At 37.6% G+C, this 14,458-nt stretch overlaps 1 protein-coding gene across 16 annotated transcripts in view; it reads left to right on the top strand.

Annotated features, from left to right (window-relative positions):
- CLASP2 (cytoplasmic linker associated protein 2) overlaps window positions 1–12,449 on the top strand; it is a 181,586-nt gene extending 169,137 nt beyond the window's left edge. For all 16 annotated transcript variants that reach the window (XM_040637020.1, XM_040637016.1, XM_040637018.1 and 13 more), the window contains 5 exons: window positions 848–1,041; window positions 1,557–1,685; window positions 5,859–6,065; window positions 7,552–7,668; window positions 10,729–12,449. In XM_040637020.1, coding sequence (XP_040492954.1) covers window positions 848–1,041; window positions 1,557–1,685; window positions 5,859–6,065; window positions 7,552–7,668; window positions 10,729–10,815 — 734 coding nt within the window. In that variant the 3' untranslated portion in view covers window positions 10,816–12,449. The remainder of the gene's footprint in view (window positions 1–847; window positions 1,042–1,556; window positions 1,686–5,858; window positions 6,066–7,551; window positions 7,669–10,728) is intronic.
- Window positions 12,450–14,458: the final 2,009 nt, after the last annotated feature.

The raw sequence follows: 14,458 nt of genomic DNA, 5'->3' as shown, positions 1-14,458 counted from the left end.
AGTTGTGATCTCGGAGCCATAAGATCCAGCCCTGCATTGGGCTCAGCTGGAGTCTGCCTGGGATTCTCTCTCCCTCTCCCATTACCCCTCCCCCGCTCACATGCACGTACTGTCTCACTCTCTCTCAAATAAATCTTAAAAAAAAAAAAAAAAAATTGATGGGTTGTTGGTGCCTAAGTATCTTAGTCCTTGTATGTCCAGCTCTTAATTCTGGCTAAGGTCATGATCTTGGGATTATGGGATTGAGCCCCACATCAGGCTCTGTGCTGGGCATGGAGCCTGCTTAGGATTTTTTCTCTCCCTGTCCTCCCTTAAGCCCCTCCCCACCGGCCAAGGGCTCTCTCTCTCTCCCTCTCTCTCTCTCTGTTAAAAATAAAAAGGTTGATGGGGAACTGTACAATGGTGGGATCAAGTTGTCACCACTTAAATCCAGTGGTCATTATTAATATCACTAAAAATGGAGTACCCAAACATTGTTAGCCTCCTGGCACAACACCATAGAAATGCATACTGATGTATGTATGGATTAAATGATCTTTTTGCCATTTACTAGAAATATTTCAGGAAAAAAAGTGGGGAGGGATGAAGATGAAGTAAGAATAGTAAGATCTTGATAATTGTTAAATCTGGGGGAGGGGTATATAGGGGTCCATTGTATTTTTTTTTTCTGTGAATTTTCATTAAACTAGAATTGGTATTTTCAAGATGACAAAATGGAAAAGAAAATTAGTCATTTTTTTTCTTAAAACTAACATTGTCTGTTTCATAATGTTCTAAAGTTGTCATCCCCATACTTATGAGAGCTGACCTATAAAGTTACAGAATTAACGTTATGTCCTCTTGCCAGATCTTTCCCTAGACCACTCTGACCTGGTCGCAGAGCTATTGAAGGAGCTGTCTAACCATAATGAACGTGTAGAAGAAAGAAAAATTGCCCTCTATGAACTCATGAAACTGACACAGGAAGAATCTTTTGGTGTTTGGGATGAACACTTCAAAACAATATTACTTCTATTGCTTGAAACCCTTGGGGATAAAGAGGTAAATGGCAGGATATGTAAATAATAGCCTGTTTTTCTGTCTTGGATTGCCTTTCCTTGCCTGTTAATCAAGAGCTACACAGATTTGGAAATTGGGAAAATCAGTCTCTTTTACTGCTTCTTCCTGTGTGAAATTTTCATTATGAGTACTTTTTCTTCTAAACCAATAGCTCAATGTTTTTGAACAGTTGACAGTGGGAAAAATGAAAGGTTGCTGATAGTGTTTCGTAGGAGAGTACAAGTGACTTGTTTTGCATACTTAAACTAGCTGTTCAGAAGTGTAGTTTCCTTTTTCATAGGATGTTGGTTCTTGATCTCCTACGAGTATAAAAAGTGTGACTTAAGTTTTCAACTAGAGATGTGAAAACTTAATTATGTAATATACCATATGTACTTTGTGCAGTTGTCTACAACTTATCCCTGCCCCAATGGTAAGACCTTAAGTTACAGAAATGGAAAATGTAGAAGATTGTCTATAACCCAAAATATTAAAAACATGAAAATATTTCTTCTTAGCCTACAATCAGGGCTTTGGCATTAAAGGTTTTAAGGGAAATCCTAAGGCATCAACCAGCCAGATTTAAAAACTATGCAGAACTGACTGTCATGAAAACACTGGAAGCACATAAAGATCCTCATAAGGAGGTAAGTCACCTGACCATTAAATTATTTTTTTATTCTTAGTTCTTCTGCTCTTATTGCATGAAACGTATTATTAACATTGCTTGAAGAATACCCTTGAAGAGAATCAATCATTTCAATCAAATGAACACTTAACTTTGATTTTCCAGGTAATATATCTGATGAAGATACAATCATATTTTTTCTGTTAAATGAATTATGGTGATATCATGGTCTTTTGCCTAAAATAAGCCAGCTCTAGGACATAATCTTGATTTCATTTTTTCCTTCTTAATTTGACTTGTAGTTTTCTAATTTAGAATTCACCAACTGTCACTATCCCCTTACCAGTAAGAATTTGTTTTTTTGAAATAACTGCTGAAGACAAGAATCATTATTTTAAAGTGGTAAAGTGCCTATAGGAGCTAGATATCTGTTCAAAGTTTATTCAATAAAATAATGAGGACATCCTTCCTGAAAGAGTCTTGTAAATCTGTCCCATCTATCTATTTATAGTTGTGTAAAAAAAAAAAAATTAGACTTTTAAGCTTTTATTTAAATTCCAGTTAGTTAGCATACAGTGTTATATTAGTTTCAGGTGTACAGTGTACTGATTCAGCTCTTCCATACATCACCCAGTGCTCCTTACAACAAGTGCACTCCTTCATCCCCATCACCTTTGTCACCCATCCCCTCCCTACCTCCCCTCTGGTGACCAGTTTGTTCTCTATACTTGAGGATCTGTTTCTTGGTTTATCTCTCCCTGTGTCTCATCTCTTTATAATTAGAATATACCCACCACCACCAATGACGTTGATGATATAATCATGAGGATTTTTATTAAGTTTCAGAAATAATTAGAAAAGGAAATTTCAAGTAGGGACTGCAGTTCTAAGAGATAGCACCAGAGCAGTAGCATTAGGTGCCTCTGGTAGAACCAAGACCTAAGCAAAAGGGGTCAAAAAAAGGAAAGTTAAAAAACAGCAGTGAGATAAAACAGATCAAAACTAAATGTAAGAACTGAAACTGTAACTTTCAGAGGAAAGCATGAGTGTAAATCTTTGTCATCTTGGATTAACCAATAGTTTCTTAGATATAACATCAAAAGCACAAGTAGCCAACAACAACAACAAAAACATAAATTGGGCTTTATAAAAAATTTAAACTTTGTGCTTCAGGATGCCCAGGTGGCTCAGTTGGTAGAGCATACGACTCTTGATCTCAAGGTTGTAAGTTCGAGCCCCACATTGGGGGTAGAGATTACTTAAAATCTTTTGAGGGCATCTGGGTAGCTCAGTCAGTTAAGCGTCCCACTCTTGGTTTCAGCTCAGGTCATGATCTCAGAGTCCTGAGATCGAGCCCCATGTTGGGCTCTACACTCAGCTGGGAGTCAGCTTGAGATTCTCTCTCCCTCTACCTCTGCCCCTCCTGCTCATACTCACTCGCTGTCTCTCAAATAAATCTTTAAAAAATATAGAATATTTTTTTAAAATAATAAAATAAGTAAAAACTTTTATGCTTTGGTGGAACCTGGCTGGGTCAGTCAGTAGATCGTGAGACTCTTGATCTCAGGGTTATGAGCTCAGGCCCCATGTTGGGCATAAAGTTTATTCAAAAAAATAAAATAAAAAATTAGTGTCACAAAAAATAATGTTTAAAAAAAGAAAAGTTTTGTGCTTCAGAGGGCACTCTAAAGAATGTGGAAAGACAACCCACAGAATAGGAAAAAATTTTTGCAAATCATATGTCTGATAAGGTAGTATATAAAGAGCTCTTACAACTCAACAACAAAAAGAGAAATAACCCAATTTAAAATGGACAAAGGATGGGGCGCCTGGGTAGCTCAGTTGGTTGAGTGTCAGACTCAATTTCAGAGCATGGGATCGAGCCTGTGTCCAGCTCCGTGCTCAGTGGGGAGTCAGCTTCCCCCCCTCTTTTTCTCTCCCCCCGCCCCTTCCCCCTGCTCGCCCTCGCTTGCTCTCTCTAAAATAATAAATGAATCTTTAAAAAAAAAAGTGAGCAAAGGGCCTGAATGGATCATTATCCAAAGAAGATATGCAAATTGCCAATAAGCACATGAAAAATGCCCAATATCAGTATTCATTAGGAAAATACACTAAACCCACAGGGAGATACCACTTCATATACATGAGGAAGAAAGATAGGAAGAAGCGTTGGTGAGGATTTGGGGGTACCTGTCTAGCTCAGTCGGAAGAACATAGGGCTCTTGATCTCGGGATCTTGAGTTTAAGCCCCACGTTGACCATAGAGATTACTTAAATAAATTAATCTGAAAAAGAAAAAGAAAAGAAAGTAGTATTGATGAGGATTTGAAGAAATTAAAACCCTCTGGGTAATTCAGTTTTCAGAAGATATGGCTGTAAGTCTTGTAGGAGAGTGAGTCATGACTTCTAAATCTATGTGGGTTTTTATTTAGATTTTTAATTTAGGTGGTGTTTAGTACTGGAACGTCTGTAGTATCTTGCTGAAGGTTTAAAAAAACTAATATTTGTAGTTTAGTTATCCAGCTTCTGACCCAAATAAGGCCTGGCATCTCTATTTTTACAAAAGGTAAAATTGACATTCCTTAGGCATTACATCTAAAATTAGACCTGGGGGTGGGGGATTGGGATAGGCTGGTGATGGGTAGTAAGGAGGGCACATATTGCATGGTACATTGGGTGTTATACGCAAATAATGAATCATGGAACATTCCATCAAAAACTGGGGATGGGGGCGCCTGGGTGGCGCAGTTGTTAAGTGTCTGCCTTCGGCTCAGGGTGTGATCCCAGCATTCTGGGATCGAGCCCCACATCAGGCTTCTCTGCTGCTTCTTCCTCTCCCACTCCCCCTGCTTGTGTTCCCTCTCTCGCTGGCTGTCTCTCTCTGTCAAATAAATAAATAAAATCTTAAAAAAAAAAATGGGTATGTACTGTATGATGACTAATATAACAAAATAAAAATTAAAAAAAAAGCCCTGGGTCTTCTGACTTCCAGTATATTTGCCACTGTACCTTTCTCAGTACGTCTCATAGATTGAGATCCAAAGTGAGAAACTACTAAAGTAGAATCAAAAGCAACAATTTTTACATGGTCTCAAGACCATCTCTAGATAGATTACAGATTCTACTAAGATAGACAGCCATTTCTTCTCTTCATTATAACATCAGTGTCAGCCCTCCCCAGGCCCAAGACAGAGAAAGAAAATCATTATGAACATAAGGGGGAATAGCATGTTAACTTGATAACCCATTAATGAGATTTTTTTTTTTTAAGATTTTATTTTTAAGAGGGCGCCTGGGTGGCTCAGTCGTTAAGCATCTGCCTTTGGCTCAGGCCGTGATCCCGGTGTTCTGGAATCGAGTCCCATGTCAGGCTCCTCCGCTGGGAGCCTGCTTCTTCCTCTTCCACTCCCCCTGCTTGTGTTCCCTCTCTCTCTGGCTGTCTCTCTCTCTCTGTCAAATAAATAAATAAAATCTTTAAAAAAAAGAAAAAGATTTTATTTTTAAGTAATCTCTTCACCCAATGTGGAGCTTGAACTCACAACCCCAGGATCAAGAGTTGCATGTTCCACCAACTGAGCATTCAGGTGCCCCAAGGTTATTTATATTTTATTTTGTAATAATGTGATGAAAAGGGCATGAATACCCTTGGACATGAGGATACTGATAGTGAGCAGGGTTTCACCATGGCTGTTGTAGAGGACTCCAGTCACCTTATAGATAAATGGAGCCTCCACCACCCAGTACAGCTAGACCACAGTATGATTTAAAAATTGCATTAGCCTGGGGTGCCTGGGTGGCTCAGTTGGTTAAACTTCCAACTTTTTGACTTTGCCTCAGGTCATGATCTCAGGGTCATGAGATCGAGCCCCATGTCGGGTTCCGTGCTGAGTGTAGAGCCTGCTTAGGATTCTCTCTCTCCCTCTCGCTGCCCTTCTCCCACAACCCCTCTCTCTGTTTCTCTCTCAAAAAAAAAACAAAAAAAACTGCATTCTGGCTTCAAAAGTTACTGACATTTTGCCAACTCTGTTTTATCTGTACCCTCACTTTTTGGGTGTGTTTGTTTACTGTGGTAGTTTCAAAACAAATTATAGATATCTTGTTGTAGTGCATATTTCATAAAGTTTGTACTTCCAGTACACAGTCTAATGTTTTAAAGATTTACTCCAGTTTACACGTTTGCTCTTTGTTTAAGGTGGTGAGATCTGCTGAGGAAGCTGCGTCAGTGCTGGCCACTTCAATCAGTCCAGAGCAGTGCATCAAAGTGCTTTGTCCTATCATCCAAACTGCAGATTACCCAATTAATCTGGCTGCAATCAAAATGCAAACAAAAGTGATAGAGCGAGTATCCAAGGAAACCCTTAACTTGCTTTTGCCGGAGATCATGCCAGGCCTGATACAGGTGAGAAACAAAACTTAGAGGAATAAATTATGATACATTTGCAATTCGGTTATTTTAGGCACTTTGTAGGCAGCACTAGTGGCATAACCAAGCCTCCTGCTGTCTTGGGTATTCAGAGCAAAGACTTTCCATAACTAGCTCTGTGTGTGTGTGTGTGTGTGTGTGTGTGTGTGTTGAATATATATATAACATAAAACTTAATGGCATTAAATACATTTATGATGTTGTACAACCATTACAACTATCCAGCTCCAGAACATATTTCATCATCCCAAACAGAAACTCTGTACGCATTAATAATTCCCTATCCCTCTCCCCATAGCCCCTGGTAACCTCTATTCTTCTTTCTCTTTTCTGCTTTATAGGTTCCTGTGTAAATGGAATCACACAGTATTTGTTCTGTTGTGGCTGGCTTATTTCATTTAGTGAAATGTTTTTAGGGTTCATCAGTGTTATAACATGTATTAAAATTTAATTCATTTTTTATAGCTGAGTAATTTCCATTAATGTGACTACTGCAATTTGTTTATCCATTCATCTTTTGAAGACTATCTGGGTTTCCCTTTTTTAAATAACATAAATATTGCAGTGAACTTCCTTATATCTCCATATATGTATATATCTAGAAGTAGAATTCCTAGGTGTTGCCACATTTCTCTCCAAAATGGTTACTAATTTACAGTCATAGATGTGGTTTTTTTCTATGCAAACAAACCCATCCACATAAACATTTTAATAATGGGATCGTATTTTATAACATGCTTTGCTTAATCATAAATTGTTAACTTTTCCATCCAATAAATTATATTCTATAATGTAACTCCGTGAGTAATATTCTATAGTATATATAATAAAACCACTCCTGAAGAGAATTAATCATTAATTTCTTTGTGCATCTTTAGTATTATCTTTGACTCTGTTCTAAGCCTAATATTGCTCACTAAATTGTGGGGTCCTGGAAGATAAGATCCAAATCTCTTCTTTGTACTTTGGTATTAAGAACAGAATGTACATGGTATGTGTAAATCATTCATATAGTGGGTACTGAATAAATTTTTGCCTGATGAATAACTTAGGGTAATGGTAGGGATGGGACAGATGTTGAGCTTACTTCAGCCTCAATTATAGGAGTACCTTGACTGCCAGGCCCAGTTTCACTCTGTTTAGATTTCATTCAATAGTGAAGCACTCTTGGGCTTCCTACAGCTGAATGCTTTAGCAGGGTTCATCTGGAGACTTTACAGAGCAGGTTGGCAAAGGGGCAGTTTTCCAGGCTAAATAAGGTAGAACCTGATAAGGAAAGCTAATAGTGGAGTGGAGATGTGGAAGGGGAAGTGGAGAGGTGAAGGGCACGTTTCTGCCGGGAAAAGTAGGGGGATTAACTTTAGTCACTAAAGCTTCCTCTCCCTGCCACTTCTTCTGTCCATATGGGAATGGTACTTTTTCAGATTCCCCCAGGAGTGCTAACAAAGACTTTTCTCCCTAGGGTTATGATAATTCAGAGAGCAGTGTTCGGAAAGCTTGTGTCTTCTGCCTGGTGGCTGTTCATGCGGTAATTGGTGATGAACTAAAACCACATCTCAGTCAGCTCACTGGCAGTAAAGTAAGTAGTGAAGCTTTGTTCTAAAGGTGGTGGCAGTGGTACATTTTTCAGATATAGTTCTTTGTTTGTTTTTTAAAGGGTAAATTTGTTATTCAGCTTTGAACAAGTTGGGCCTCGAGCATCCAACTCATTCCTCCTTGAATTTTAACTGTTTCTACTTTCACATTCGTCACTCAGGTGAAGTCAAGCAGGGTAGGTTGCTGTGAAAGAAATGCCTACAGCCAGCGGATTCCTTTCCCACACCCACACCCAAATCCTTACCCCCAAGGACTATTTAAGAATAAATAGTGGTTGGAGCACCTGGCTGACTCAGTTGGTGGAGTGCGTGACACTTGATCTCGGTTGTTGTGAGTTTGAGCCCCACAGTGGGTATAGAGATTACTTAAATACATAAGTACATAAATAAATACCCTTTTTTAAAGAAGAATAAATAGTGGTTTTATATATTCATGGATTACTTTATATCTCCCAAAATGTGGAACACTTGAACATTTCTTTAATTTTCCCCTATGAACTATGATAATCAAATATTTGCTGGCCCTTAAGACTTTAAAAAAATAAAAGGAGGTGCCTGGCTGGCTCAGTCAGAAGAGCACGCGACTCTTGCTTTCGGAGTCATGAGTTCGAGCTCCATATTGGGTATAAGGATTACTTAAATAAATAAGCTTAAAAAAATCAAAAGCTAATGATGTACATACAGTGGCTAGCTGAACATAATAAAAAAAATTTTTTAGATGAAGACTTAAAAACAAGAGTCTTGCTTTCCTCATTTCTTTGATACCATCAAACACTGAAATTTATTTTACGAGGCAAGTATAAACTATGATTGTTGAATTGTTGCTTATGAACCAGTTAGCAGGAAACACTCATCCTCATTTAAACAGTTTCCCAAACCCTACCTATTGTCATTACTATGATCAAATTTATTTTTAAAATAGCAAAAAGGTGGAGGGGCGCCTGGGTGGCTCAGTCGTTAAGCGTCTGCCTTCGGCTCAGGGCGTGATCCCAGGGTCCTGGGATCAAGCCCTGCATCGGGTTCCCTGCTGCTCTGGGAGCCTGCTTCTTCCTCTCCCACTCCCCCTGCTTGTGTTCCCTCTCTCGCTGACTGTCTCTCTGTCAAATAAATAAATAAAAATTTTTTTAAAAAATTAAAAAAAAATAGGGGTGCCTGGGTGGCACAGCGGTTAAGCGTCTGCCTTCGGCTCAGGGCGTGATCTCGGCGTTCTGGGATCGAGCCCCACATCAGGCTCCTCCGCTATGAGCCTGCTTCTTCCTCTCCCAGTCCCCCTGCTTGTGTTCCCTCTTTCGCTGGCTGTCTCTATCTCTGTCAAATAAATAAAATAAAATCTTTAAAAAAAAAAAAATTAAAAAAATAAAAAATAAAATAGCAAAAAGGTGGAGAAAATACCTATAAAGCTCGGTATACACCTTACATTAAATATTTATGTAAGTTATAGATAGATTAAAGCAGTGGTTCTTAACACTTTCTGAGTTACAGACCACTTTGAGATATGGGTAGTATCTCATCCTATGAAAAATAAATAAATACAGAAAATTTTACACAAATTTCAGAGGATTCATTGAGTCCCTGAATCCCATGAACACCAGGTTAAAAATCCGTGAATCAGTGTTAAAAAAGGAGACTTAAACAGCACAGTTTTCTTTTGTTTTCCTCTTTATTTATTTAACAGAGAGCGAGCACAAGCAGGGGGAGTGCAAGCAAAGGGAGAAGCAGGCTCCCCGCCAAGCAGGGAGCCTGCCATGGGCCTCAATCCCAGGACCCTGACATCATGACCTGAACCGAAGGCAGACACTTAACTGACTGAGCCACCCAGGCGCCCATCTTTTTTTCTTTTTCTTTTTTTTTTAAGTAAACTCTACACCGAGCTTGAACTCAAGAGCCCCACATGCTCTACCAAATGAGCCAGTGAGGCACCCCCAACGAAGTGGTTTTCAAAGAAGAAATCCCAACTTTTGTGATAAGCTCAAGTTGTGTCCTGATAATCCAGAGATGTCTGTAGAAGAACTAAAATTAAGTACTTTGTCAGGACTCTGAACACTAGGAAACAAACTGAGGGTTGCTGGTGCCGAGGTTGGTGGGGGGATGGGATAATTGGTTGATGGGCATTAAGGAGGGCACTTGAAGTAATGAGCACTGGGAGTTGTATGCAACTAATGAATCACTAAATTCTACCCCTGAAACTAATAATATACTATATGTTAATTAAATTAAGTTTAAATAAAAAAATTTTTAAAAATAAGTGGTTTGTCAGAATACTAGGCAGCCAGTTGCATATGAAGAACATAGCTATGTTGAAAAAATACTTGGAAATGACATTAGATGAAAAAAAGGAAAGCACAAAATTGTATATGCATTGATTAAAACTTTATAAAAATATGATCTCATCTAGCAAAGACCATAAAGTGATACAGAGAAATCAAGAACATTCTTGGAGGGTAATGTTATAGTTGTTTAAGATCTTGGTTCCTGGAACCCAAGTGCCTAATTTCCTATGCTGGCCCACTTCTTACCTACCCGTGTGACTTCAGGCAATGACTTTCACATCCTCTATCTTGATTTCCTCATCTGTAAAGTATTGTTGAGATAGATAGTGTGAAGTAGTTAGCTTATTACGTAGCACATGTTGCTCAAATGTTTGTCCTTATTGTCTTAATGGTGACTTCTTTTTTCTAAGTTTAAGTTTTACATGCTGTCACTACAACATTTTTTGAAAAGGAATATTAGAATACTCAGTCCTCAGGGGTGCCTGGCTGGCTTAGCTTGGAAGAGCATGCAACTCTTGATCTCAGGGTCGTGAGTTCAAACCCCATGTTGGGTGTGGAGATTACTTAAATAAATAAATAAACAGAATACTCAGTTGTGAACAGACTGAGACTTGAAATTTTTTTTTGGTAATTCTTAATTATCAATAATCAGTTGGGTGTAACTTAGTCTAAAATCTCTCTTTTTAAATTCATATATGTATATAATTTTTTAAATGAGCATCTTACTGTAATTTATGATTTGCTGAATGACATACATTTGGCTTGAATCTACAGATGAAGCTACTGAATCTTTACATCAAACGTGCACAGACAGGTTCTGGAGGAGCTGACCCCACTACTGATGTTTCTGGACAAAGTTAGTGACGCTGATTAAAGTGAACCAGGCCCCTTAAAGGAAGGACAGACCGCCCTCATCAAGGAAAGGAGATTTTCAAACACATCTTTTGGAACTTACCATCTTTCCCACTTTTAGTTTTTTGTTTTGTTCTGTATTTTCTGTAACAGAGGGCTGTCCTCAGTCTGCATGTAACTTTTATGATAGTTATTCCAAATTCAAGAAGAAGCAGTATTAACATCAGTTGATCAGTACAAAGTAATTTTTAATCGAATTCATCATTTCACATGTTTGTACTTCTTTGTCTTCCCATTAACCTTTGCCAGTGTTATGATTGTATAAATTTTTTTAAATGCTGGTTAAAGAGGAATGCTTAAAGCTTTAAAAGTTTAACAGTCTAAAACTTTTTTTTTTGCCTCTATTCAAATGCAGAATAATATTTTTATTGCTACTTGGAGTTTTGTTCCGTATCATGTCCTATGCTAGAAATACTGAAATGATGTGAAACAAAGCAGGACTAATTTGAACTACAGCTGGACTCTGTTGGTGTGATGGTGATACATGTCATTAGTTGCAATTTCTTTGGGGTGATCTATAGTTTAAAACTAAGACCTCAGAGAAAGTGCTACAGAATCAGCCAGTTCTGTAACACTGATACTGCTTGTTGGTTGTTGATCTTGCCATCTTTATTTAAAACCATGTCCCCTCTAAGATCCCTTAAGAAAGCTGCACCAAATCATCTGCCTGTTGTTTTCTCGATGCTTATTAAAATAGAAGGTTTTATTGCAGGGTTTTTGATTTGTTTATCTTTGTTGTGAATGATGCTTTTTTCGTATTTATTAATCTCAAATTCACTTACGAATAAACTTGATAATGGAAAGAGACAAAAAAAAAAAATCAAGTGCATGTGTGTCCTTGACCGTCTTCTGTTTCTCATTTAATAAACAAACTTATTATTGAGATATGGGAGTCAACCAGCACCTTTTCTTTAAATGGTGGAACCTGGTTTCCTTTTACCATGAAATTGTCTTACTTGAAAACATTGATCCTGATGAGAGAGAAGATGGTGTAAGGCTATTATCTTTGTGTAATGGACTCAAATTCTCTACCTCTTCAGGGCTAATCCTTGTAACTGAGCTGCTGCCTGTAGTGTCTTTTGGAAAACTACTTCAAGGGTGATTTTCTGTTACATTTTAACAAATTTTTTTAATCACCTTTTGCTACAACTATTCTTTTCATGTGCAGCCAACTTTCAAAAATTAACAGTTTGGTGAAAGGCAAATTAGATCATTCGGAACCAGGACACTAATGATTTCTCATCTTGACTTTTTTTAAAATCCTTAACATGAAGTGAATTTGACTGGAAAGGCAAATAGCTATTAGGGAAGCAATTTGCTGTTGTTACAGAGTTATCTGTACTTTCTTTGTTTAACTGAAAAAAATGTAGAAATGTATGTAAAGAATTTAAGACAAGAGTACTGGATGGATGATTTGTCATAGGCTTTTCCCTTCGTTTCTGTTCTAGCAGCAGGAAAATAGTTTCTCTATATCCCGTCCCCTTTACCTGTAACAATTTTGTTTTCTACTGTTAATTACATTGTGTATTTATAGTTCTATGCTTACTGTTGTGCATATACTGGCAATAAAACTGTACATAACATTACTTGAAAAAATTAACAATGTATATCAGTTGTTTTTCTCACTGTGTGAAAAGTCCCTTAGCTCCTAACTAGGTTTTTAAAAATATTTAAGAGGTCCTGTATTAGTGCTGTTCTCATGAATTTTATAAGTGCATCTGAGGAAAACAGATTTATCAGGAGTAGCCTCCACAGTCAAATTAGATGGCTATATATGCATGTGTATGGCAGCTTATCTTTCTTTTTTAAAGCTTTTTATTTATTTATTTGATAGAGCACAAGCAGGCAGAGCAGCAGGCTGAGGGAGAGGAGAAGCAGACTCCCCGCTGAGCAGGGAGCCCGATGTGGGGCTCGATCCCAGGACCCTGGGATCATGACCTGAGCCAAAGGCAGACGCTTAACCGACTGAGCCACCCAGGCGCCCCTGACAACTTATCTTTAAGAAGAAAAGTCATTTTAAACATCGAATTCTTCTCAGTTTCTCAGTTATGTTTTATGTTCCGTGACCTTTTGTATGATTTATAATCCTTTTTAACCTAAATATTGATTTAATTTTGACCTCTGCTTTAAGATCCTGTTTTAACTACTGTTGACAACTAGTAGTATGATGTAAACTGAATAATAACTCTACTTGAAAACTTAGATCAAGCACCTGGTATCTAAAGGCAGGTATTCAAATGAATAAACCGAGTCGTGAAAGAGTATGATTTATGTGACTAAGTGAAAGCTAATATATAAAAACATGAAAAAAGATTTAAAATTCTATAATTGTAGGGGCACCTGGCTGGCTTAATTTGTAGAGCATGAGACTCTTGGTCTCAGGGTCATGAGTTCAAGCCCCATGTTGGGCATAGAGATTACTTTAAAAAATAAATAACAAAAGTAAAAATATATATACATACAAAAAATTGAAATCTATAATTTCAGTTAATGAGGCTTTAAGAAAGTTATTATTGACTATCCAAATTTGTTCATTCCAGAAATATATTTAGGTGTCAGCTGTAAAAAACTGGTGATAAGTTCCTGGTTAAATTTTTTCTTTTCCATCTTTCTGCCTAAACATTATGTATCATTTTTTTACTGCACTGCTCAGAACTAATTAAAAGCACATAATTCCTGATTATAAACCATGTTTGTTTCTCGGAGGTTTTCAAAATCTATAATAGGCTTCTGCCATTTTCAAAGGAGGTGGTTTGAACCTGAGGTGTCAAATTTGGAGTATATTTACTGTATTCCTTCATATTCTTTCTTACAAACTTTGAGTCAAAATGACTTTTCACCAAGTACGTCTCCAATAAAAGACTGGAATCTTACCAAGCCAGATCTGTTTGTAAATTCAAGTGTATCTTACAATTATTAATTTAGAATCTCATTTACAGGAAATAGGAATGAGGATTGGTATATTACTCTGTAATACATGAGAGGTTGGTTTTTTTTTAAGCTTAATCTCTGACATCTTTGCTTACTGTGTTTGTTTAGGTTTATTTCATTGCAATTAATCACATGCAGTGTTACAGCTATGCAAAAGAAAGAAGCTGTAAAAAGCTTATCAGTTATCCAGGACAAACAGAAAATAAAAGAATTTGCAATCACCAAACCAGCCCTACAAAAAATATTGAAAGGGGTCCTCTAAGCAAAGAGAGAGCCCAAAAGTAACATAGACCAGAAATGAACAGAGACAATATACAGTAACAGTCGCCCTACAGGCAATACAATGGCACTAAATTCATATCTTTCAGTAGTTACCCAGAATGTAAATGGACTAAATGCCCCAATCAAAAGACACAGGGTATCAGATTGGATAAAAAAGCAAGACCCATCGATGTGCTGTCTGCAAGAGACTCATTCTAGACCCAAAGACACATCCACATTTAAAGTGAGGGGGTGGAAAACAATTTACCAGGCTGATGGAAATCAAAAGAAAGCTAGGGTGGCAGTCCTTATATCAGACAAATTAGATTTTAAACCAAAGACTGTAATAAAAGATGAGGAAGGACACTGTATAAAACTTTTAAAGAGTCTATCCAACAAG

This window comes from Ursus maritimus, unplaced genomic scaffold, assembly GCF_017311325.1.
Source record: "Ursus maritimus isolate PB19 unplaced genomic scaffold, ASM1731132v1 scaffold_20, whole genome shotgun sequence".
Taxonomy (NCBI): Eukaryota; Metazoa; Chordata; class Mammalia; order Carnivora; family Ursidae; genus Ursus; species Ursus maritimus.
Note: the sequence above shows the minus strand (reverse complement) of the source record. Positions and strands in the feature narration are given on the sequence as shown.